The sequence below is a fragment of the Eucyclogobius newberryi genome, unplaced genomic scaffold (genome assembly GCF_026437365.1).
Source record: "Eucyclogobius newberryi isolate DKJ021-1_F unplaced genomic scaffold, fEucNew1.0.hap1 SCAF_16, whole genome shotgun sequence".
NCBI classification, from domain to species: Eukaryota; Metazoa; Chordata; class Actinopteri; order Gobiiformes; family Gobiidae; genus Eucyclogobius; species Eucyclogobius newberryi.
Window position 1 is genome coordinate 10,777,297 of NW_027315790.1, and position 27,704 is coordinate 10,805,000.

The window sequence follows — 27,704 nt, forward strand, 5'->3', positions numbered from 1 at the left end:
AAGGAAAAATCCACATTTCTGAGGCAGCAGTGTCTCTCATGAGAAGTATTGGTTAAACAGATCAGACACTTTCTGATCATGCTCATAATTCAGTTTATTCACTCTTCACTCTTACTGTGAGTGTTTCCTCATGAACTGTAATGTCAATCAGAGCACATGGGGTGAAGGGAAATGGTGTTGTGTGACTAAGTGAGATGGATCATAACTGTGAATATTGTGAATTAGCGCACATAGAAGGTGCTGGGAATTAATGTAATTATGTCTTAACAGATGCATATCAAAGATGTGCCATCTGGTTGATCAACTAGCTGACTTTTCTTGTCTGTCTACAGTAGAAATAACAATATTATACTGTGTTTGTGTGTGTTTCATTTCTTGATATGTCATTGTTCACCAGACTTACGAAGAACCATGGGGAAAAAAGATGCAAGTGCGACCAAGTTACCAGTGGATCAGTACAGAAAACAAATTGGTGAGAGTTGACTTTTGTCTTTCACTGCAATATAATGAATGCAGCATAACAATGGAATACTCTAAATTGCAATTCTACAATATTATCGTTTTTATTGATCTAGGTTGTTTTGACAGCTTGGGATGGAAACCCAAATAGAAAATCTTGTCATATTTCTTTTCATTAATTTCATACATTTATTTATACAGGGAAAACCCAATGAGAAAAGTATACTTAACATTGTAAAATATGTACCACATGCATATAATAAGGCCACAACCTCTGTATCTACCTGCGTTGCACCAATGAAATTTCCCCATGTGGGACAATAAAGGAATATCTTATCTTATCTTATAACCATGAACCATTTACCATAGCTACTTAAATCCACTAATATAAGATGTTAGGATCACTTGGATTTAATTTCTATTTTCAGCATTGAATAACCTACATAATGGCGGATTGTGGCAATTATATTTTGTATTACAGTATTGTTTGATTATTACTCTCATTTTTATCTATTCACCTTCTAAGTAACAAATGTGTCATTTTTTAATGGCGTGACATTTAACCAAAAGCTCCTCACTGTCTCATTCTGTGTAAACATTAGTCCAATGCTCCAACAGGACTGTGCACTGAAACAGGTTGACTGTTTGCTGCGGTTTAGTGCTTTAGTCCCTGTTGTTTTGGTGAACCATGTGGTGTTGTCTCCAGAGAATACATTTCATCTTTACATCTTCTGATTATAGCCTTTATACGTCCTTGTGTTGTGACTTAACAGGACTCCATTGGTAATGTGACAGCTGCCGTACTCCACTGGCTGTAAGCAGAGTGACAGTTTCATCTGTATTCAAACTGGGACAGAAATGGGCTTATTTAGCCTGTGCACATCCCTTAAATGTCTATCATTGTGTAAAACTCTGCAGGTTCAACAAACAAGAGGTGCACATCACATAACAAGCTCATCTCCCACTATGACATCCACAACACGTTTCTATTTTCCCTTTAGTGTGTTTCTCTCATCGTTTCAGAAGCGTAACACTGGTGTCAGGGACACTTTGTATAGCCACCTCCTTCCAGTCCTGCCTTTTTTACAGCTTTCCTTCCTTTCAAAAGAATAGCCATCAGGCAATTTGAGCAAACCGCTGTTTAACAGCAAAGGTAAAAACAGGAAAGGGGGAGAGACGTCAGCCAGGAAAATGAAGCCTTCAAAGATAGCATGGGTCTGTGGCTTGTGAGAGCAGCAGAGGGCCACACATGGTAATTTGAAATTGTATTAGAGTGCCCTATTCATGGCACATCAGCAGTCGCCGGCTGGTGCCGAGCTGTACCATCATCTCTGCTGGAGAGCTTTGTCACGTCAGAGGGCCATCACGGGGCCACTGTTGACACTCTTTTAAATACCATTATTAAGCTGCTTATAATTGGCCATGCCACGCTGCCCACAGGAAAGGTAAAGCTATGGTGATATTACATGCATATTTAAAGATGTAAGTAAGCCACTTTGATCCGGCCATGATTGCCACAGCTCAATAAATCAACTGAAAATGGCGTCATTCAGACACCCAAAATATCTGTGTTTTAAGCGCACCCCGTTAAGTGCGGGGCTTGCTTCACATCGGTGGACTAAGCTGAAATATGATCTGTTTTGTGTTAACATCTCACAGCCTTACCTTATATTGTGGACACTGGCCTCTGCTGCCTATGGGGTGCTCCCTCTCTCTGGTCTCTCTGTGAGGACAGGCTCAGCTCCCGAGTGTGGCAGGAGCCCTCTGGTCCCATGCCCTCAGTGGCAGATGCCAGTGCTCCACACCATGTGTTGGCGACTGTTTGGCTCCCATGCCAAATAGACACAGAAACAAAACAAAGTGTAACATGCTGTCATGTGTTAGCCCATTGCTCTCTGGGGTCCGAGGAAGTGCTGGCCTATCCCAATGGGGTGAATGTGCTCAGCAGCCATAAACATAAAGAAAACCATTTCCAGATCACTGCCTAGAACAACAATGTTGTTGCAAATACAGACTCATATGTTGTTTACTTTCCTGATTTATGAATTAGACAATTGTACATGAGATTTAAATTCATCACTCTATGTCTTATGTCAGTGAGGGTGTCTCTTTGATTCAGTCAGTAGAACATTGAGTGGTGAAGCACAAAAGTCTACAGTGCTGCTTGAACAGAAGAAATAACAGAGCCAATGGTGGTCTCGTGAGCCAATTAATCACAAGTACAGGTACATGTGTAATACAACTGTCCCCATATCACCTACTCTACTCACTCGCACGCACTGAGTAATTGTGATAATTTACTACCAATTAAGTATTGATTGTCAGCAGATGGTGTGGAGGGTATTTTGTTTTGATGAATGCTAACATAAAAATATAATTCTCTCTTGTAGGGGCAGTTTTTTACTCGTCACTAATGGAGCATGCTCCGCTTTTTACAAGATCAGCATTTACACTCCATAGCAATTATTAATATACATTTTTTTAAACTATTAACAGTCTTATTTTATCACATTTGGAGTACTGCCAGTTATGGGCAAATATCAAGAAGAAAAACCTCATGAGGCGCCAACTCTTTTAGCTCTTCACTGTCTAATGGTGACCATGACTCCCAACTCAACTGGTGGAAGGTGGAAGATAAAGTACACCAACTAAAGTATAATCCAGAGTCGCATGAAAAGGCTACATGACGGACAAAACCAACTTTCTTCAACAAACCACTATATATCAAACTCAAACAAGGCTCCATTTTTACGAAACAGTTTCATGGTAAACAAGAGATTATGTAATTGATTAGTCAAATAGTCAAGCAATTAAAAATATATATATTTTTACCTAATGGAGGTTAAAGTATGGTGACTGACTGGTTGCTTTTAGTGTGATATTTACGAAAAGCATACATGGTTTAATCTGTTTCTGAATGATGGACTGTCAACCACATAAGAAGTAAATGGACAGACGGTACTATTTATAAGTACAATGTATATGAAATTACAAATGATAAAGTATTTTTAAAAGGGCCACAGGAAGAATAGCTGGCCTTTGGGTACAGCTACTGCAGATCCTAAAAAATAAACAAAACAAAGCTGGCACAAAAGGCAGTTTTATGCTACTTTCCTTTTTTTACATTTGTGTTATGAACACTCCATTATGCATTTGAAAAAGATGCATCCTAAAAATGTACAATATTTATCATCACAGGAAAAAATAGCAAGTCTTTATGGGTAAATACTGTTACTAACAGTTCAACTTCCTGCTCAATTTCCGTGAAAACATAGTTACCTTAAGTACCCTCCACTGAAATGTTCAGCGTTCGGCTCTTGACAAGCAGAAAAGGCATCCAGTGGTCCTCAATGTCATTCCCACTGGCTTCTGTCTGCTACTAGCAACATGTTCACCATTTCTATAACTCTCTTCCTGGGCTTACAGACAGCACAGACGTTCACTTTTTAGGATCCATAGAGACTGATTCTTCTGTCTATTCCCCAAGATGAATTGTTTAAAAAGCATACACATTTCCCACTTTATCATGACTCTAATTTCAGACTCTTCATGTCTTTCAGGTAAACAAGACTACAAAAAAACAAAGTCATTCCTCAAGGCCACACGGCTGAAAGCTGAGGTCAAGAAAAGTTCATCTGGACTTAGGGTAGGATTGCTGTTATGGATTGATTCTTTTAACACACTGATGGACACCAAACAATGAAGCAACCATTTGTGACTTATTTGCATTATTGTCTCGGCAAAACAATCCATTTTGATTTGTGCTGCAGTTATATCATATAACTGATATGGGTGCATTCCATGACTTCTTAATTATAACAAAATGGCACACAAAAGCCAGCAGCAAGGGATGATGGGAAGTGTGTGGTAAGAGTTGAATTTTTTGTCACCCCGATGTCGTTGGCAGCAGCTGTTGCATGACTTTATATTTATTACAAAGCATTATTGTTTGTCTCTTTGTCACACAGTGGCACAAATATGTAAGACTCTTCTCTGGGACTAGTTATTATACTGTGGACGCCACTTATGTAGTATTGTAGATCATTTATATTCATATTTTTATAAGGGGCACCAGCTAGACTTTGCCCAGCTAAACATCACTAACCTGCTCAGTCTCATTTTCTGAGGGGAAGTTCTTGAGTAACTTGACTAACTATATAATTCCCCAAAAGATCAATAAAACCAGAATGATTTGACTTGGTTACACAGGCTATGCATGGGCTCAACTTAAAACGGGGTCCACATGATATAACAGAATTTTTCTACCATGGGCTCAACTTAGTTAAAAGAAACGCTGGTGTTAAAAAGTACGATTTGATTTATTCTCGAATGAATCCAAGAGAAACCTCAACTAGTTTTAATTCCATATTTCAGCCACTTTTGTATCAGTCTTATGTGTCCAATGAAAGGCCCAGCTCTGACCAAGTCCTGGAGGAGTAGCTTGCTCTGATATGGATCAGGTCTCTTGTGTCTCTTTGGGTCACCGTCCACACCGTGCTGACCTGTGTGCAGGGATTAGCGTTCGAAGATGTTGAAGAGGCCAACGAAGCCACACTGTGCTGAGAATGTGTTTTCAGGAGCAGATGTTGAGATCAGCTGACTTATGTATTCTTTAACTGTGAAATGGCAACTTTGGCCATGGGCTGAATGTGAGGGACAAAGGAACCCAGGCCCCTGAGAGACCAGGAGTTTGTCTTTTATCTGGCCACGGATCATCAGCACAACGACATATGTAACCATAACAAAATATCACAGCGTTGACAATGAATACATACATCTTTAGCAGGTAATGAGGAAATGTGGCATAAACATGGCAAATATGGCATAAACATAGCATATTTCAAATACAGTTCTTAAGGCATCTGTTTAACAAACATGGTTTTGTGACAGATTTAGATTTCATTGTGAAATATGGAGAAAGTTTAAATGTGAAATATAGCAATTTCAGAACTTTTTCCTCTTTCCAACTTCTCCAAGGAAGGAGAACAAAGAGGTTTTAATTGCAGTTCACCTCGGGGGTAATTGTCATAGAGGTGTTTGAGGGTCGTAACGGCCTCGTGGGGGGACGGTCACATTCCATCCAAACCTCTTGCTTTGTTCTGCAACAATGACGTGGATATTACAGTTGTTTTGAATTATGAAAATGTCTTTTAAAGATCTTTTGGATGTACCGTATTTTCCGCACTATAAAGCAGACGTAAAAGTCTTTAACGTCCTCAAAAGCCGTCCGTGCGCTTAATAGTCCGGTGCGCTTAATATATGGTTTATTTCTGGTTGTGCTTACTGACCGCGAAGATATATTGTGTGGTACATGGTGTATAAAGAAGATTTGGGACACGAGAGACTCCGATGCGCGACTATATTTACATTACTCCGGAACCGGAAGTCCCAACAACATAATGTGCAAAGCATTCTGGGAATAATAGTCTACCTGCACGCGGCACACACAACACTTTGTCAAAACGTAAACAACATTTTCAGTCAGGCACAACGCAGACACCTACTGGTAAATGAAGGACCCCAAGATGGCCCAAGATGATTGCCGAGAGACCAATGGAACTCTTATATTATGCGCTTACGGGCTAAATTATCAGTCAACTGTGGGAATCAAAAGTCCGGAATCATCACTGAACTGCCGCGTGGATCCGAGATGCGGGATCACATGACCAAAGAGATTTTAGCACGGAGCACTATCAGCGCTTTGGCTGCTTTTACCATTATGCGCCCCAGCAGACATTAAACCGGGACACGGGACATAAAAAATCAGGGCTGTCCCAGGTAAATCGGGACGTCTGGTCATAGCTATGCGGGATCGGCGCATTTGAACGATTTGATGACGAGGAATGAACTGAAAAAGTGAGTGTGTTGTGATGTATTTTACGTGTTGCAACTGAACGAGGCTGTGAGTTGTTGTGAATAGGCTAATGTGTCTTTTAGGGGTAGCAGAGTGTGTTCTGTGTTTGTATTTTACGTGTTTACAAGTGATCTTGACTGAGAATTGATTTGGATATGCTAACGTGTCTGTTAGCGATAGCAAAGTGTGTTTTGATGTTGAACAATGTTGATCTGAATGAGTTGAACGTGTTTCATAAAGCTCAACTGACTCTTGACTTATCCGTCTGTTTTGTTTATCTTATGCGCTTTATCGTCCGGTGCGCTTTATGTAAGGACCAGTACACATGGTACACAGATAGCTGATGGTGCGCTTAATAATCCGGTGCGCCTTTTCGTGCGCAAAATACGGTATATGTTCTGCAATGCATAAAATGTACTTTATTATACTATATTTCTACACCAGAAAGATCTTTGAAATTACAAATAGTATCTCGTTTTTGAATGTGAAATAACACATTGAGAGGATTATACAGCGGGGTCAGGTTTTAAAAATATGCATCTCTTTGACACGCAAGGCCTCATTAAGCACCTCTTTAATCCAATTAGATTAGTCCATATCTTGAAATATTGATATTGCTCATGAATAATTCAGTTTTCTTCACACCCAAGATGAGAGAAATTTTCCGAGGACGGATTAAAAATACCCCAGGGACAGGAATATTAAACTGAGTTGGACCTTTCTGCCCCAAGTTTGATTGAAATTCAGTGCAAATGTAATGGCTATTTGGTTATGCTCGCATTCCCAGTACACCGTTTTAACACTACAACATGAACTTCTGCTTTTTGCATGGTCTTCATGGCGATAGAAAGCTTTCAAGTTGAAAGTAAATGCATGGCTACTTCAAAATATTCGCTCTCCACTAGTGACAGTAAAATGAGAACATATTAAGCCTTGTTCACACATGCAGAATAATGCCACTGATTATTTTATATCTCAGATGAACAAACGTTAATTTGCGATATTGTGGGTCTTGTTATGGATCTTAGTCAAGTCAAAGCAAATATCGGTTATCAACCACAGCAGCAAGTCAAATATCAGTATTGGCTCAAAAAATATATGTTAGAAATATGTTAGAACCTCGTAAAATTACAGAGAATTTGCAGGGAAGACTTATGTGTGAATAAATGCCAAAAAATTGCCAGTACCAGCAATTGTTTATTCCCATAGTTTCAAGCTTGGTTTCCATGGTAAGAGCGTTGAGAGTCTTAGAACACTGTGTGAACCGAGCAGCAATAGTGTGCTTCTGGATGTGACAATCTGCACCCTTCCTGGGAACTATGTGTGGGCTATACTTAATGCTCACACTGAATTAGTTTGACAGACATTTTGAATACAAGATCTTTTATTTTTCGTTCCCATCGCCTCCTCTTGTTTTGGCATCTCAGACTTGTATGCTCAAGGAATGTGGCAGATGCTACAACAGGCTGTCCTGGGGCTGTCCATTCTGGAGAACTTGGCAGAATAACCCAAAAGACAAACTTAAAAAAAGAAAATAGAAGTTGTGGAGTGCACAGACGGTAACCTATGAATATCTTCTTCTATATTTATTTGCCGTTGCTCCACTAAAATAGTTTTGTTGTTGTCTAAACCGTGACATACTGTAAGGTCACAGTAGCCGTGTTGAACTCTGCTGTGGTTTGCTCGCTCTTCTCAAAGTAGCGGAGATGCACACTCGCATGCAGCCTACGAAACAAACTCGCTCCATTGTCTAATTGGCGCACAAGCCTTCTGTTCTTTTCGACACTGTTTTGGTTTAATTTTGTCGTGGGGTTAGAAAAATAGAAAGAAAAAAAAACACAAGAAGACCGAGGCTGTAGATAATGAGCATGGCTGGTTTGTAGATGTTTAATGCCACGTGTAAAGTTCACGTTGACATTCAGAAAGTAACAAGTAGATGGAGAAATAGTTCTTACCAGAAACGCATGTCATGACAACAATAATACATCCCAAAATCTGCAAAGATTGAATGTATACGCACGAGAGCGGTAAAGTTAGCCAGATTAAAATCAGTCTTTTACAATTTTCTTACTATTAAAATAAATGATTAAATGTTGTCCACTCACTTGACAATACTGATAATAGAGCTTTTGTACCAAAATATATTGAGAAAATGGACAACACTGAATACACTTTAATGCAGGTATTCAGTATTATCAGTAATGTTTTTTTTTTTTTTTTTACATTTGCAAGTTTTCTTCTCAACCCTGGATTTAATTTAGCAAGTTTGCCAAATTAAAGCTTTTGAAAAACTGCCCAAAACCAGCACGACATATGACACGACCGTACTTTCCACTGCGTCACAAAAGGTCTGTTTGATTTTTAGATCAATAGTTTTATAGTGATTGATTGATTTATTCAACCACAGTCACACGGCAATATCATCAAATAGTTTCATTCTCATTATTGGCATAAGAAATAAAAGCAGACAAATGATTGGTGGGATAATTCTAGGTGATTATTCAAAGAGGGAGTTCAAGACTTTAACTGGACTGAAAAATTGACAATACTTTTGCATGTTCATGGTGACATTCTGCCTTAGAAGTTTTGAGTTCAAAAAATATATGTAAAGGCTAAATATAATTCACGAGAAAATATATGAAATGCATTAGAATTGCTACTCTTGAGTGGACCAAAGGTTTGCATAATCCTTTCTCAAAATCACTTCATTTAACACTTTAACAGTTCTGTGTAACTGTGTGAAATACTTTTTCCTTTGCTACTTTTACTTGAGTGTTTAAATGTAGTGTTTCTTTCACCACTGCTCATGGATGTGCTGCTGGAATGTCTGCATGAGATCTAAAAGGCATTGTTGAAACTTTCAGAACTATTTTATTTATTAACCTTTTATTTAACCTGATAAAACCCATTTAGATCGAGAAATCTTTTTCAAGGTTGACCTAGGCCAAGGTGGGAACTTTGCAGCATACAATTATAAAAACATTGAAAAACACTGAAAGACATTTCTCCAATGACACAAACCTCCTCCTTTCTCTCATGCCCAAATGGAAACTCCACACAGCTAAATGCACAATAAAATTACAATTACATGACAATTACAATAAACAAGGACAATATTTTTCTCTTGCGGGAGCTCTTGAGAAGCCAAACCAATTGTAAGAAGTAAGAACAACATGCGTGAGTGAGGCGCCATCAAACACAGAACCTACTGTAGTCACTTCTGTTGCTGATTTAATTTCAGTTTATATTGTATTTGACCAATTATGAAAAGTAGCACAATATTGATCAATACATAGATTCCGTGTAATATTATTCTAGAAGTATTCATTGATCAGTCATAGGGCCTCACTCTCCTTCACTCGTGCTCTTTGTAAAACAGTTTGAAATTTAAGCATCTGTTCCCGTGAGCACCAATAGCTGTATTATTATGACGGTGGTCCGTAGTCCCTCCGCCGCCCGCTCAGCGCCAACAGCACCTCGGAACTGTACACAAACAAACCCACGAGGAGAATGAACGCTGGACCAGATGAGCCGGTGTCTGCTGCGCCGTGGCTCGTCGCCAGGGTGACAGAGACCGAGCTCCCAGCATGCCGAGCGTGTGCTGCAGCTGCCGGTGATGAAGAGGATGATGAATATGGCGCAGCTCCATCAGAACGTGCAAGTGGGAGTGTGCGCGGCTGGCCACTTCACGTTACCACGAGCTCAATCAAGTGCAGGTGCTTTCTCCAACTCGAGTGTTTTCACCAATTCCTCTCCAGTTTGTTTTCACTGCCGCCGGAACCAGCTGTTCACTCCGTCTCACACAAGCAAAGCAAACACACAACTGCACTGTGGTTTCAGACGAGGACGCACAAAAGAGGAAACTGCCAGACGGGTCATGACTGTTGCGATGGATGGTACAAGTCTTACAGAATGGCAAGCTTTGCAAAGACTCAACTGCGTCAAAACGGCATGAAATTGGGTCAGTTTTCAGAAAATCACTGCCCATTTTTGTATGAGAAAGTATGTTGACAGTTGCTGGACGAGCTGTGTAGCAGTCGATACACATTCATTTGATCATTTTAATTAAATATGCTACAGAGGATGTACTTCCTGCGGCAGCTGAAGAAAGCAAAGCTGCCAGCGGAGATGATGGTGCAGTTCTACACGGCCATCATTGAGTCCATCCTCACCACCTCCATCACCTCCTCCATCACCTCCTCCATCACCTCCTCCATCACCGTGTGGTACGCTGGAGCCACAGCCAGAGACAAGCAGAGACTACAACGCATTGGGCCGCAACCTTCCATCTCTGCAGGACCTGTACCTCTGCCGGACTCTAGGACGTGCAGGTCGAATCACACCCTTCTCACCCGGTACACAGACTATTTGAGCCACTCCCCTCAGGCAGGAGGCTACGGTCCATCCGGACCAGAACCTCCCGTCATAAGAACAGTTTTTTTCCCTCTGCCGTTGGACTCATGAACACTTCTTAAGCAGTTTGCACTCTCTGCACTGTCCACTTTTATTGCACCACATATTTTATTTTGTGTACATATCATGTCTATTTTTAACTCTACCTAACCATTTTAATACCCGGTAGTTATTTGTTATTTATTGTCCATTATTTTTGTATTTATTGTTCAGTGTTATGTTTGTGTTGCACCGAACCGCCAGGACAAGTTCCTATGTCCGTGAATCCTGTTCATTGATAAATGGCAATAAACTTATTCTGATTCTGCTTGTCTGCCCTATGTTTGGATATATATTATTTTTTTATATTTGTAAGTAAGTACAATTTAAATGCGCTAAATTCTTAATGTCGGTCTTAATGAAATATATGCAACTCATTCACTCCACAGATTTCTTAGCTCATCTTATTCTTTTAGCCTCTATTCAACAAAACTGCACTTGTATACCAACAATGGCAGAGTCGCCGTCGTCGTCCGCAGAATCACCATTGTCTTTGTCATGTTTTTCAAAGCCTTGCGAGAACATAAGAAAAAGAAAACAATCACCCTTCTGTCATTTGATAACACTTAGTTTTCTCCAAAGCGTCGACGGAATAGAAAAGTAAATCAAGCATTGTGCGCCTGGCGGGTAATATATGAAACTAAAGTGCATGAAATTTAAAAGTTTTCCAATTAAAGCCAGGACTTAAAGCCGTTTGGAGGCTGCTGGGATGGAGATAAATGTGGTGCTCGGGCTAATGAAGACCAATGCTGGTGTTGACGAGGCGCTACTACAATGTACACAGACAGAGAAGGCTTTTAATTGCCCCACACACACATTTTGGGTTTGTGCGTCTAATGGAGACCTTAACCCTAAACGCTCACCTTAACTCTTTTTAACCTGTATCTTTATTTAAATCTTGTTGGATTTACATAGGGACGGCAGCTGAGGGTGGATACAGATTTCAGTCCCCACAATGTGATGAAAGCCGGCCACACACGCAGCCCTCCTCTGCACCTCCAGCCTCTGTCATATTATTAGTATTATTATTATTATATGCTCCCCACCACTCTCTTATCAGCCAGTTTGTTCTTCACCAGCAGCAGTGTGAGCAGTGTGGCCGCTGGGATGATTCCACAATCCAATTATTCAGCTGCAACGTTTTTATTACCTATTTGTTTCTATCTGCAACAGCCCTTTCCTTTTTTCTCCTTTTTTGTGTCTGTGTTTGTTGTTGTTTTTTACAGATGTAACCTGCTTAGCGATGCGTCCTAATTGTACATTTTAATGAATAGTTTATGATTAAGTGTGGGTTATTGTCTGGAGTGACTATTTGGGTTTTGTGTTAGAAAGGAGTCCGGTTTAGCAAATACTGTATATCTCATAGTGTGTAAAAACAATAATGATCTTAAGGATTAGGATGTATATCAACATTTCCAGAAGTTAAAAGTTCACCATGTAAGTGAAGCCAAATTCACCATTTTAACCCGGTGTCACAACAACTCTTCTGACGTGGCCCAGTTTGCACATTTAAACTGATCTCTCCAATATTCCTTTTTGAATACCCTCCAATCAGTGTGTGCTCTTTCACAGCCCTCCAAGCCCTCCAGTGTTGATTAGAAAGTTTGTGGCTAATGACTTCTCTTGATAAAGAATAACTGGCATTGTTCAATAGTCTGAGTGGGCCTAATGAAACTCCAGCTGATGAAGATTGTAATCGTGTGAGCACCACATAATGAACAAGCGCTCCTAATTCCCATTTTACACTTGAATGCCACTCCTCTGGAAAGCCTCAATTTGTTTGACAATTAACCAATGGCAATCCAAAAAATAGGGCATTTTTTGAGGAAAGTTTAACTTTGAGGAGTGATGTTAAAACTGAGCATAATATTATACTATATTATGAGTTATGATTTATTATCACTGTTTTCCTGTGACAATGCATATTAATTGATTACATTTTGTTCAATAAGCAATAATCCTTGAACTAATAATTATGCTTATTATTTTCAGGATGCGTTTTTGGTGGTGGTGGCGATCCTGGTCTTTGTCCTCTGTGTTTACGCCTTCTTCTACCTGAACCTCAGCACTGAAATCAACTTAGATCTGGATATGGACTAAACATGAACTGGCCAAGACCAAATGTACTGCACGTGTCCTTAATGTTCCTGGGTGAACGGCTCAATGGTGTCACATGACTGTTATTTTATAAACTATTTCTTCTGACAGCTTATGGACAATAGTTAGTATCATTCTTTTTCTGCCACACAGTTTGGTTTAGTTTGTGGGTGAGCAATAAAATGGATTTTACACAATGTTGTTTTGTGACCAAACCAAATACAAATGTAACTTTGCTTTTAGTTGCGTCTGTTTTACAATTGTTTTATACTTCCAAAGAATAAATCCTTTTTGTCATTGACAGAGATGAAGGCATTCTGCACTGTCACGTCCCACTGTTCTTTGCAATATCAGTCAATTGTAAATATTGTGTTGGATCTCACAACATGCTGGCCTATAATTCTGCTGATGGCAATGTTTGAGATTAGGATCCACAACGCCATGGGCCTGATTACATTTCTGCACTGAATACAGAACCATTTATTCTACCTGTAAACATTACATTTACCAGATTTGCATCACAAATATGAATAAATAATCCTTTTAATTGAACAATTTTTGCATTGCCAAACTGTGTTGCTATGAGGGTCTCACTGATTTGTGTAATATATTCAACATGCAGGTTGTTTTAATACAATGTTGTAGTTCTAAGCAATATCTTAAATCACAAAGCCTTGGTCGTTGTGAATACAAGATGAATACACAGGTACTTTTTTCAGTCTTTTTCATGTTGTGGCACATATTTGAAGTTTTATAGATTGTCTGCCAAATGCAATCATAAAGTACTCTTGACAAAATGTTGCCGTGCCATTTAGAAGTGCTATGTTGAAGTCAAGGCCAGGGTTTGGAGAGAATGTGCTCTTATGGCAAAGGCTTTATGTATAAGGAATTCTATGTTTTTTTCTATTCTTTTGTTATCCATAAGTAAAATGTACCACAAAACATATTGGAATGAAAGGAGGAGGGCAATCGGACAATGGCGTGAAACCCATTTGGCAGTTTGATAAATAAGGACTGGTGTTGGGTCATTTCCAATATACACAACATACACAATATATAAGCTGGCTCAACATCTGGAGATGATTCCTGGGTGTTTTACTTCTGCTGCCCACTGCTCCTGACATGTTTTCCCAGCAGCTTTAAAATGGGTCAAATGAAGAGGACCACTTTACTTATGAAGTCAATAGTGATTCCATACACTTATGTAGCATCTTAACCTTTCCAAATCTTAAGTACCTGAAGTGCCTCAAGGACATTTTATTGCAGCATACCTCTATTTGCCTCTGAGCACATTTCCTTTCCTTTGTACTCTACCAGATGAGCCACAAAAATAATCTGTTGCTGTTGTTTGCTCATTTCTGCTGGATCGAAGTGACCTCAATGAAAATGTCAAATCTGGGACCAAACATTTATTAAGACATTACCTTGACCAGAAACTGATGAACAACTAGTAAAAAATAATATTGTGTGAGTGTGATAAGAGGTTCCTTGTTGTTATACAGCGTTGTTTAGTTAAATGGTTTCACGTTCATGCTTTTGCAGACCCCCACAAACAAGGCCCTCTATGTCTGATATCACTGTGGAAATGTGAGATGGATTTAAGCGTTCAGTTTCTGCTTTTCCCCTCGGTTTCTCCCATGAACTCCGACCTCTTGTAAACTCCAACATGTCAAAGAAACCATTATGATAAGTCTGCACTATCAGGAGGGAACCTCTACTGCAGTATAACTCTGCACGTGTAACAATAGACAGCAGTGCATTATGGGTCTCCAGATATGACACCTGTTATCTGCAGGGTCACCATTAGCAACAAGAGGAGCCCTGACTTGAGCACAAAGAGCAGCAATGCAGGTCAATGTGTGCCCGGGTCGTTTTTCATTCTGCTGTAATGTGCATGACTTCTGTGGTTGTAATGAAGAACTTAAGTGTTTTTTATGGCGTTAAACAAGACCAGAACATGCTTCTCAATAAACTTTACATTTAAATATTTATTTGTGTAAACTGTGTTTTCAATTGAAATACTTAATGACAGTCAGAGTATCTAAGGGCAAGCAATAAGGGTAAGTTTGACAGAGTTGTAAAAGATACATATATTTCATTTAATAAATATTCAAAATCAGTAAATGAACTCTATTTGTATGTATATGGACAACAATAAAGTAAAAATACCAGATACTGCAGTTGTTTTCATTGAATTGTATTGTATTATTATATTAGACTTGAACTTTAATAGCCACGTCAAATCAATAACATCAGCAGCTTTTTACCATCTAAAAAACATTGCCAAAATAAAAAATATAGTGTCAAAACCAGATTTAGAGAGACTTATCCATGCGTTTGTCTCCAGTAGATTAGACTACTGTAACGGCCTGCTCACTGGCCTCTCCAAACGAGCTGTAAAACAGCTGCAGTACATCCAGAACGCTGCTGCTCGGGTCCTGACTAGAACCAGGAAGTATGATCACATTAGTCCTGTTCTCAGGTCTCTGCACTGGCTCCTGTGGCTCAGAGAATAGACTTTAAAGCAGCTCTGCTTGTGTACAAGTCTCTCCGTGGCCTAGCACCAAAGTACATCTTGGATATGTTAGTGCCATATGAACCATCTCGGACTCTGAGGACCTCAGGGACCGGCCTCCTGCTGGTGCCCAGAGTCAGGACAAAACATGGGGAATCTGCGTTTCAGTTTCATGCAGCTAAAATCTGGAACAGTCCTCCTGAAGATGTGAGACAGGCTTCTACTCTGACAATGTTCAAATCTAAGCTAAAAACAGTTTTGTTTAGCTGCGCATATGACTGAAAGGATTTTTTCTTTGCACTCTTCTCTTTTGTTTGTGATTTTATTAGTTTAGAAAATCAGTTAGATTGATCATTTTCAATTTAGTTAATTTTATTGTATTTCTGTAATTTCTTTGTGATTTGAATGCATTTTTCCTGCTGTGTGAAGCACTTTGAATTGCCTTGTGTATGAAATGTGCTCTACAAATAAACTTGCCTTGCCTTGCCTTGCCTATTATTATTATTTATATTTAAATGATAGTAAAGTTTCATTTGCAGTTATACACGTTGCAGATACTTCCCAGCCCATGTTGTGGGGTGTGTACAAAGCCAGATAAAGAAGATACACAAATGATGTACATAATGGACTAATAACAACCAGCAACATGAGAGCCCCGCCTTAAATGATGTCGCCACCATCAAGTGAAATAAAAAACAACAACAACAACAACACTTAAACACACACACATACATACATACATACATACATACATACATACATACATACATACATACATATATATATATATATATACATATACATATACATATACATATACATATACATATACATATACATATACATATATATATATATATATATATATATATATATATATATATATATATATATATATATATATATATATATATATATATATAATGGAAAGAGGCTAAACAAAAGTCCAGGTTGAAGTAATTGTGTTCTTAAGTTACACATTGTGATAAGATAAAAACAATCTAATCTGTGAATATGTCAGGGTACTCCGACTCCATCCCGGCCGTCATGACTCTAATGACCCTTATATCAGATCCAGAAGAGATGAATGCTTTCCTAGACCAACAGATTTGTACAAAAATATACGGTATGCTGATTTCTGTCTATGAAAAGTTAAACTAAATATTGTGTTTTATGGTGACCTTAACATATTTCCCAGCTTTTACAAGACAAATGATCTGCTTGCCACGCACACAGACCTGTCTCATTTGTCATGTGGGAACATGACAAACTCTCTGTGAGCTTCATGCGCACACAGTCATATCTGAGCATAATGTGTAATGCACTTTCCCACAGTTTGGGCGATAAGGAACGTTCTCATACATTGCTGTTTATAAAGAAATAGATCATGATAGACGCTACAGTCACCAAACAAAAGGTCTTTTGACAGAAATAAATACATTTTCTCTTACTTACAGCAACCTCCAGAACTGCAGAGATTCTCAGAACCCAGTTGTCTATAGCTGTCGCAGTTTGGCCCTTTTCGTCTTCTTCTTTCTTTTTGTTTCTCATGTCTGCCATTTGTGTGCATCTGTATCCTCTTCTACCATGACATGTTAAATGCCTGATTGGTGTTTTTCTGGTTTTCATTTCATACTCCCAGATTTGGGATAAGAGCCTATTTCCCTTATAAAAAGCCCCAATGTGTAAGATTTCAACACAAATCAGACTAATATTATACACGATTACTGCATTACAGGTGTTTTTATACTACTAAAATCCTTGGAGAACATGCTCCCTCGCTGTGAGCAGGTTTGTCTCTCCAGAGACCTGAATAATATTTCTGGTGGAGGACCTGCCACTCGCTTGTCTCCATGGAGGTAGTTTTTGCTGCAAACATTCCTAAGAATTGCATAAGACTGATCTATCTCCATAGAGAAAGTTCTGTCTCCATGGAGACATGCAGATGGCCACCACCAGCAATCTTACACAGCGCTGCTTTAAGTATATGGTATTTCATAAGAAATATCCTGTAGAAAAATCCACAAATGTTACAATGATAATGAATGTATATTTGTATGCAGTAAATGTATATTTATCAAGCAGTCAAACATTATTAATGAAGCACTTTACATACATAACATGCAACCCAAAGTGCTTATTCACCTTATTCCTGATCCCCTCATCCGACGTAATCCTTCTTCCTCTTGTATTAGTTAACATAGGACTGGAAGTACTATTACCACAGAAGTGCATATCTGTGGCAAAAAGAGGAAAAAGTGGGTGGAGCACAATAAGTGAATAGTGCAGTTACTCTTTCTTCATGTCCATCCAGCCACAACTACCAGCACAACACCCACATTTCTCCAATACTTCATAAAGAGTGAGCCTGGTCACCACGCCCACGCCTGGGATCAATCAAAAACACACACACACACACACACACACACACACACAATTGGAGGCATTATGTAAAATAATACAACCGGAAGTAGGATTAAAAAATGATAATATTATTTTAATTTTAATTTTTCTAAATGTCAAAATACGAACAACAAAAACAAACAAGATAGGAGCAGAGATAAACAAATCAGAATTTAGGAAAGTAAGGCATCCAAAGAAAGAGAAAATTAAGGCCCATTTTGTCCATTTGTACATTAGTCCAGTTTCAAGTTTAGTCCATTTGTGATTTTTCCGTATGTCTGTTATGATGTCGGTCCAGTCCTTTATCGGCTGCACAGTTCATTTAGTGTGTCCATTGGAGATGGGGTTTTGAGACCCAAATACATCGTTCTGAAATTGTGTGGGACGGAAATAGGATTACAACTTATGATGGCACCCAAGGAAACTTCTGGAATCTACATCTACAACAAAAATCTGCATATATTAGCAATAATAATTTGACATTTACCATCTCTATAAATGCTTGTAAAAATGTTGTAATACTTTCTGAAACCAGTAATCGTTACTTAAGATAATTTCTAAATCAACAGGAGGCAATGTTGAGACCAATGGGACAGATTTCTCTCTCTCTCCCCCATCGAGTGTGCAGGGATGTTGGTCAGAATGCCGCGTGCGCTCGTGTCCATGCTCCAGTGAAGCATGGAGTTTCTGTGACGGGCCGGCGAAGAGTGGGGAGGGTCGGCCCCACCAGGAGCTCATTTAGGCCCTATCTTTACACCGCACAAGCACACAGGCAGCCCACACACACCGGCACACACTCTGGAGGTACCATTAGGGAGAGAGCGAGGAGACAGGAGCAATCATGCATGTCACAAACTACTACTGCTACTCCAGCGTTATGTCTATACCTATTTTTACTGCAAGACTTTTTTACATTTTCCCCCTCAATTTGAGAAAAGTATAGGTCAGTAAATTCGTACCTGGGTGCATTTATGTGGCACTTCTCTGTGTTCCCATTCAGAGCACTTTACATTGAGAAAAGTGTTTGCTCATTCACTTAAAAGCTCTCACATTCATGCATTCAATATGTAATGGTTTAAGGTGGGTGGATGTCTTGCTCATGGACACAATGACGGTTTGCAGTGGCAGAAGTTAATGTAAACCGGCCTTACAGTGAGGACTGCTATTATCTAACTATTAATTATTATCATTAATATTGTGAATGTTGTTTTGAAGGTATGATCGGATATATCGTTTACAATAAAAATGCTCCAAGAAAGCTGAATAAAATAAGACAATTTCAAACATTTACAGGGACATTCTGTTGGATTGCCTAAAGATCCCAAATAATACAGAGATTCACTTTTGTCAATATTAACAAATTTATCAGTACTAATGGAAATGACCTTTTAACAATGTGCAGTTTTCTCTTTATTTGCGATGAACATCTAATGTAGTCAACACAGAATGACCTCATCCTTCCATCAGAGAGTGCGACATCATTACACTCTAGAAGCAGAACAACAAACGCTCACTGCTCCATGTCCGCCTCCCACAGAGTCCTTTACTCTGACCCACACCTGACCTGCCCAGCCTAACAGCAATCCCCTGTGTTTAATTGGTCCGACCTTGTTGCCGATGCCTCTGATATGATTGCATTAGCAGGATATATATGGCCGTGCGCTGGATTACAAACTCCCTCTGTGCTGTGAGGCGTGTGCTAATGTCGGGCTTAGTTTGCTGCTGCAGAGATTCATATTGTCACCTTAATCCCTGATGTGCTGCCTAATGACAGAGGCCCGGACGAGGAGGAAGACAAGGAAAGTATGGAAAAACTTTAAAAATACTTAGTTGCATTTGTTAAAGGTGCACTATATAACTTTTTCAGGTGTAGGATACACTATGAGGTTATAAAGTTGAGATGTTATTGGTTTGCTGGAGTTTCATTTAATTAATTTTCATTTTATTTAAAAAAAAAAATTCATACAGGACAAGAATAATAAAAACATTAAAACTGAAGAAAGTTCCCAGCTCTCACAATTATCCACATGCATTATTTTTGGGCACTTTCTTTCAGCTCTTACTCTTGGCCAGGTTCCTGTTCTGCAGCAGAAAAACCTTGATAGTATTGAATTATTTTCCATCCAAAAGTAAAACCTGGTGAATATGTTCTTTATATTGTTTTCAGATGCATTACATTTGGACAGTACTGTGCAGTGGTTCATCCTGCCAGGAAATCTTCAATGCAGTTTAAATGTCCAGTTATAAAGTGTATTATGCAAGAATCTTCTGCGGGCATTAACTTGTCTTTAAACACCCTGAACTTTGAGCAGGTTCACCTCTCCAAAGATCTGACCTTGAAACTTGGCCTGGTGTTACCTCGATACAAGTGTAAAGTGATACTGTGGAAAGCAATAACCTCTTCATGGAGACAAGTGTACCTTTAACAACCAGTGGTGGACTCAATTTACGAAACATAGGAGCAAAAAAATAGTTTACTATTTGAAACTTTACTTATACTCTTCAGTCCAGTTAAAACATGTGGAAAGTATGGATATATGCTCTCAAATGTAGTGAAGTAAAAGTAAAAAGTACATATACCTAAAACATTTACTTACTCTTCATTTGATGAAAAAAAAAAAAAAAAATGTAAACGTTTTTAATATGATATGCTACATAACTATTTTGTGTTCCGTGTGTTCTGATGGCACTTTGTCTGTAATGAGCCTGTGCCAGTGCAGGACGGGGCAGGTGCTCAACAGGTGCACTCTGTGATATCAATCCCCGTGCATTTGCCTGTCCTCCCTGTTTGCACACGCTCATTGTGCTCTCTGCAGATGAACACCTGGGCCCGGCTGCACCTGGGCCTGCTGCACGCTCTGCCGCCTCACACAAATGCACACAAATATACACACATGCACACAAACAAACGCACCCACACTGGAACAGGGCCAGTTCTTGTAACCGGCTCCAAGCAGGAAGCAGCAGATGACATCCTTTAGTTCCCATGAGACCCGACACCATGAGTAAACCATTTGCACCACACTTAGCACAGATTCACCTGTGTTCACTTGGAAATGACACTGTTAGCACATTAAGCTAATAGTTGCTTTATCCTCATAGCCTTGATTGCCGTGGGTTGTCCATTTGTTTTGCTCTTCTGGTGTTGTTTATGTAGAGATAAAAGGCACAGAATGAATCAAAGCTGTATAGTGCTGTATCGGTGAGAATGCAGCATATGGAAACCTTGGCAGTGGTTTGTGTGTTTAGATCAGTGTCTCTGTAAATGTGCATTTTGTCAAAGATGAAAATATCAATTAGTTGTTTATACTGCACAAGGCCCAAAAAATTGACCAAAATTAAGCTAAAATGATGCCTCTTGAGGACATCCTGAATATAGGCAAAGATAATCAAAAACACAAAATGTACATGTTTTCTGGACCATTAATCCTCTTCTCAGCATATGGCATGTTTTGGAGTCTGCTTAGTGACTTGATAATGCTTACCGGTATTCGATTACTTAATTGGTTGTTGATTCTTTCAATAATCAATTAGTTGTGATTAATCAATTAACTTGTTTCAACCCTAAACACATAGGTCTTATTTAGAAAGCCTTACAAAGAATGCCACACTACCCCAATAGTGTGGCATGTCATAATTACAAAATGTGGAGGAATAAATCAGTTTTTGGCATTGAAGCAAGGAGCAATAGCAATGAAAACTCCGGCAAAGTGTCGTGGCTACGATAGGGATATGATGTTTAGGTGGATGGCTTCCACATGAATTCCAATTTATGGGTTAAATGAATAATCATTGACTGTATTAGTTTCCAACAACGCCACCCTGGATTGGTGCCAGGGACACATACACAAGTAAGGCAAGTGCAAATTCTTTGAGTGGACCAGGAGACTCAGATATAGGAAAACAGTTCACAATTTATTAAATCTAAAGACAGAATAAATAAAACATTTGTATTTTTAATAATAAAACTACTACTTTCATTCACACATTTAAACAATGCACAGAAATAACAAAAGTAAAATAAAACAGCAGCCCAGATTGTCCCTTAAGGCACTTAGCCCAATTACCCTACCAGGAGGTGGCGCTGGTCCTTAGCAGCAGGCCTGGGACCCGGTACAGTCCCACAGTCCAGCTGGGTGCCAGAGCCGACACTCAAAAACTCCAAACGTTGATATGTTACAGTCTGACAATGTAGAATGGGGCCGGTGCGAACGTGCCGAAACCCACCAAGGGCACTTGGAGGGAAGTTCTGGGTTTGGGGTCGGAGGAGAGACCCGCGGGGTTACCAATCCTATAAGGTACAATAGTTTGGGAAATTAACTCTCAGATGGATGTCCAGAACCGTGCGCAACAAGCGAGGGAGAGAGGAAAAGAGATACATACCGGTGCTCAAATCTGTGCACTATGCGCGCCGTGGCTGGGAGGAATCCCGGCGCACAAAGCCTGCACGTAACGTCACGCACTACAAACAGTGCTAAATTAGAGCGAGTTTGATTACAATATAAATCTATGGAAGAGACAGCTTACCGGGGCGTTAAACCTGGGGTGTGTGCGGCACGAGTCATACAACAAGGTTTGAGCAGGGTTTGGTGAGCGCACGATACGCAAACCAACCTGGTTAACACGCTGGTGTGATCGCTGGCTTTAAGCCTAAACTTTGGGGTGTTTTTGGGGCGATCAGAACGAATGCTCCGGTCCTCGTGCCGCTTGCATTGCTCCCAGGTGGCGGGTGACGTCAGAGGCGAGAAGGGCCAGCGCAGGTGAGGAAGCCTCCTTTTAAAAAGGCCCAGGTCACAGGCCATAGGCTGTCAGGGGTTATGAGGGCCTACTGCCACATTCTACCCCTCCTCCTTGCATCGTCGCCCCGACGATGAACTTTCCAACCTGTTCTACCAAGCAACAGGAGACTACGTTTTACATGTCCAATGTTGACCGTGGGAAGTTATGCGGATTCGGGTGGCAACCAGCGGTGGGGCGCTTAGACCGACGCGCGCCAGAGTCGACCGGTGATGAAGGCTCTGGTTCCCACGTGGGTGTGTCCACTGTAGGTATCTCCGGCTCAGTAGAGACCGGAGTCAAAGGAGGTTGACTACCCGCGGTTTGGTTTAGAAGCGAAGGTAATTGGTGTTCAGAGACAATCCGCAAGTCTACATCGCTAAACGGCTCTTCAGATAGTTGGCGAGTTGCTCCTGGTTGGTCGTCCTCCTGGGTCACCCCAGTTAGGTCGGTACCAACCAGGGCCTTCAGCAAAGACCGGTGGACAGTTTTGACTTTTGTCTGGTCATGGGTAGGTGCAATGGTGTACACCGCTCCCCCTTCATGAGCTCTCACAACAACATAAGGAATGGAAGACCACAAGTCCTGCGTTTTACAGCGGCCATGAACGCCTGTATTACGCAGTAGAACTCTATCTCCATCCTTCAACGGTTCATCACGAATGTCCCGGTCATGGTGAGCCTTCCTACGTCCTGCTGCAGTTCAAGCTTTCCTTCGTTCCTTCAAAAGCAAGCTGTAGGCGGGTTTGATGTTCCAAGATCCACTCATGATGATGCCCCGCCACAGGATCGACCACCTGACCAGGCAGGAAGTCGACTGGGAGCCTAGGCTCCTGGCCGAACATCAGGAAAAATGGGGATTCCCCAGTAGACTGGTGCGGTGTGGTGTGGTGTTATACGCATAAAGGACTTGAGGGAGGCAAGAACACCAATCGCGCTTACGGGAAGTGGGCAGGGTGCAAAGCAAATTGTGCAACGTGCATGTGATTTAGCAATATTGTATAGACCACAAAGCTGTTGCATGACCAAATTCTCAAAGCTGCGCCCCTGGTCAGAATGAATTCTTGCTGGCACCCCGAACTTTGAAAACCACTCTGAGACCAAGATCTGCGTGACAGTCAACGCCCGCTGGTCACGAGTTGGAAACGCCTGCGTATATTTACTGAACACGTCTGTAATGATCAATACATTTTCGACACCTCTCGTGGACGGTTCCAACAGAGTGAAATCAAGGGCAATAATTTCATTGGGCCGTGAGGCCAAAAGGTGACCCGTCGGTGCCCGAGCTGGGGGCCTAGAGTCCTTAGCTGTCTGACAACGGATGCACTGCCGGCACCACTGGCTAACTGCCTTCGACATCCCCGGCCAGTAGCACCGTGCTCGCAAGAGTGTCAAGGTCCTCTCCACCCCTTGATGGCCGTGATCATTGTGTAATTGGGTCAGTACTTCCTCGATCATGGTGACTGGCAACAACAGCTGAAACACAGCCTTGCCACCATCAGGGCGAAAGATCTTTCGATAAAGTATACCCTCCCTTTCCACTAACCTGTCCCACTGCCGAAGCAGTACCATGGCGGGAGGTGATAAGCGTTTTCTCTCCTCAGGGCCTGGTTCTCGGTTTTGTCTCCAAAAGACTGCTATCTCCTGAATCACAGGATCTAAACTCTGAAAGGCTCGAACGTCAACCGACGAGCGACCTGGCAGCGCGGACACCACAGCCTGCGTTACTTCCACAGGCCGTGGGTACAAAAATTGTATGGAAGGTGGCCCCGTGATACCCGGAACAAGAGCGGCCATGTTTAGTGGGTCACAGTCTTGTTGGCGAGACAAAGCGTCTGCGTTACGGTTCCTTCGACCTGATCTTTATCTCAACTCAAAATTGAAGGATGCGAGCTGCGACGCCTAACGCTGCTCGACAGCCCCGAGTTTTGCCGTTGAAAGGTGCCTTAACGGGTTATTGTGGGTGTACACGACGCACCTATGTCCCAACAAATATTCCCTGAATTTTTCAGTCATGGCCCACTTTAGGGCCAAGAGTTCAAGCTTCATTGAACTGTAGTTTGACATGTTCCGTTCTGTCACTCGTAGCCCTCGACTGGCATAAGCTATGGGTCTCACTTTGCCTCCATGCCCTTGCGAAAGCACAGCGCCCAGGCCACTGTGACTTGCATCTACTTCGAGGATAAACGGTAAGGTAAAATCCGCGTATGCAAGCACTGGGGCGCTGGTGAGTCGCTCCTTTAAGCCATCAAAGCTTGCCTGACACTCCTGGTCCCATCCCTCCAGGCTACACCAGGAAGACTTTCGCTTAAATTTACCTACCAACTCTGCCACTCTCCGATGCAACGGCGCGGCAAGGTTGGCGAACCCTTCTACAAACCGGCGATAGTAACTCGCAAATCCAATAAATGAGCGGAGCTCGGACACTGTAGTGGTAACCGGCCAATCAGCCACTGCCTGGATCTTCCCGGGGTCAGTGGCAACTCTCTTATCTGAAATTATGTGCCCAGGTAGCTTACTTCCCGACGAAAGAAACTACATTTACTTAGTTTCACTTTAAGACCTTCTTGATGTAACCTACTCAGAACGCCAGCTAGCCTCCCCAAATGCTGCCCCACATCGGATGAGAAGACTATGATGTCGTCGAGATACAGAAGCAGCGACTGCCCCTGCTGACTCCCAAAGATTCGCTGCATTAACCTTTGAAAGATGCTCGGAGCGTTACACAGGCCAAAGGGCATTCGATTCCATTCGAACAAGCCAAATGGGGTGCAGAAAGCAGTTTTCGCCCGGTCCTTTTCAGAAACTGGCACTTGATTATATCCGCTTGCCAGATCTAAAGTGGAGAACCAACGCGCACCGGTGAGAGAGTCAAGAGACTCCTCAATACGTGGGAGCGGGAACGCATCCTTCCTGGTTTTAAAATTTAATTGTCGTAATCTACGCAGAGTCTCAAGGTGCCATCCTTTTTACGAACCAGTACGATCGGCGAGGCATAAGGACTCAAGCTCTCTAGGATCACTTGTGCCTCCAGCAGTTGGTTAATATGATCCTTCACAACCTCATATTCTGAGGGTGGAATACGTCGATGCCGCTGTCGAATAGGGATATCGTCGGACAAAGGGATCTCATGGGAAATTAAGTTTGTGCAGCCAAGGTCTTGATCGTGGGCGGAGAAGACCGAGGCATGTTGCCGAAGGAGTAAACGGGCACCAACTTGTTCTTCAGGAGGTAAATGAGACAGGTCAAGTAGCTCAATCTGGTCGAGGACCGGAGAGCTTATACTTTGGCCTGCTACTTGAGCGGCAATGGACGACACCTCGACAACACCCGACGGCAAGCTGGCAACCCGACCACTGTCCAGAGTACCGATAACAGTGCGGGGATACAAAAACACATCTGCTACGCCTACGTTCACTACTGGAATGTACGCTGTGCCCCTTTCCACACGTACTAGAGCTGGCGATGCCATAAGGCCTGCAGGTAACCCAGCCTCTGGTGGCTCAAACAATACAGTCCCCTCCGAGAGCTGTTGTGAACAAGTGGCAGTAACCAACTTTATTGCACCACCCGGAACGCAACAGGCCCGCTTTCCTCGGACCCGAACGCGGCCCATCTTAGGTGCCGACTGCACACTGGCGACATGACACTTCTGCATAGCTTCCACAAGGACGGTAGGGAGTGAGCTGGACGATTCTCCAAACAAGGTCTATCCATAGTGGCCGAAGAGCTCGAGGTAACATTTCCGGATAATGTTCATCCCGAGCACCCCGGGGACCTGAGTTGAAGTCTGTCCAGGTGGATCTCTAACTACCAAGACGCCACAACGGGGCATTAATTTACCACAAAGGCTGACTTCGACCTCAAGATAGCCAACATATGAGATGGCCAAACCATTGGCGGCCTTAAGTTCCAGCCAATGGCAGGCCTTAAGACGCTCCTCACCCCAAGGCTCGAAGTTCTTCTGAAAGAAACTCTCGGTCACAGTTGAGACCATCGAGCCTGTGTCAACAAGACATGGTACGGTGGCGCCACCCATCCCAACGTCGATATGTGGACACGAGGAAATTAACTTATCAGCGTCTTCTAGCCCTACCCAAGGATTATTCGAGCCAATAGATGCCCCACCCGAGCTGTGACTCTGCAACACGGTGGGCACTAGTTTTCCGACAGCTGGCGCGGTTGTGGGTGACCGCTCGCAGAGGACCGTAGATGGGATTGGACCGGTGGCCCATCACATTCCCTTGCAATGTGGCCTGGCTGTTGACAGCGTAGGCAAATTATTGGACCTGTTCGTGGTGAACGACCACAATGACGAGGCTGAGAAGTCTGTAAGCGGGCAATACTCTGTCAGTGCATCTAACTGTGCCTGCTGACATCTCAGGAGTTCCTTCACCTCTGCTACCTCGGATGGCGGATTTTGGCCCGACCGCTGGTAGCCACCCTGCACCGCATATTGAATTCCACAGGCTGAGGGAACAGAATTGCTTCGGCCCCGCACGCTCCCACCGGATAGCCTCACCCCTGACGTCAATTAGTTTTGCCCCAGGAGACTGACGCACATATTGATAAAGGTCGCGTAAGAGCACCATCGAGAACCTGTTCAACGAATTGATCGCGCAAGAGGATTTCAGAATTTACAATATTGTTTGGAGCACGCTGTTTAACTCTCTCCATCAAGGACATTAGAACAAGCGAATACTCTAACAGCCCTTCGCCTTCATGCTGTCTACGTGAGAAAAATGCCTCTTGCAATGCTACATACGATTCTGAACATCCATACAGGTCCTGCAAAATGGCAGTAATTTTGGTTGGGTCACTCCGTTCTTCAGTGGGGCGATACTTTATCTCCTCGCGGGCCTCTCCTTCTAAATGGTCAAATAAGAAAAACGCCTGATCACCTGTGGACAAATGCCAAGCTCTCATACATGCTTGGGCTTCTACTAACCACTCACTAAAACCGATACCGCTTCGGCCTCGAAACATAAGGCATTTACGGTCACGTGGGATGAAAACTAGTCTATCCGGATCTGGATTGCCACACACCATGGGTGGTTCCGTAGCCGGAGCGGACGGTCCGGGACTAGCACCTGAAGCATCAGAGCGCTCTTGGCGCAGTCTTTCATTGTCTGCTTTCAATTGTTTAACC

The 27,704-nt window shown here is 41.9% G+C and overlaps 1 protein-coding gene across 1 annotated transcript; it reads left to right on the forward strand.

Annotated features, from left to right (window-relative positions):
* Positions 1-389: 389 nt before the first annotated feature.
* Positions 390-13,733, forward strand: triqk (triple QxxK/R motif containing). Its single transcript, XM_072447108.1, has 3 exons — positions 390-472; positions 4,020-4,105; positions 12,758-13,733. The coding sequence occupies exons 1-3, from the start codon at positions 412-414 to the stop codon at positions 12,863-12,865; spliced, it is 255 nt and encodes an 84-aa protein (XP_072303209.1). The 5' UTR covers positions 390-411; the 3' UTR covers positions 12,866-13,733.
* Positions 13,734-27,704: the final 13,971 nt, after the last annotated feature.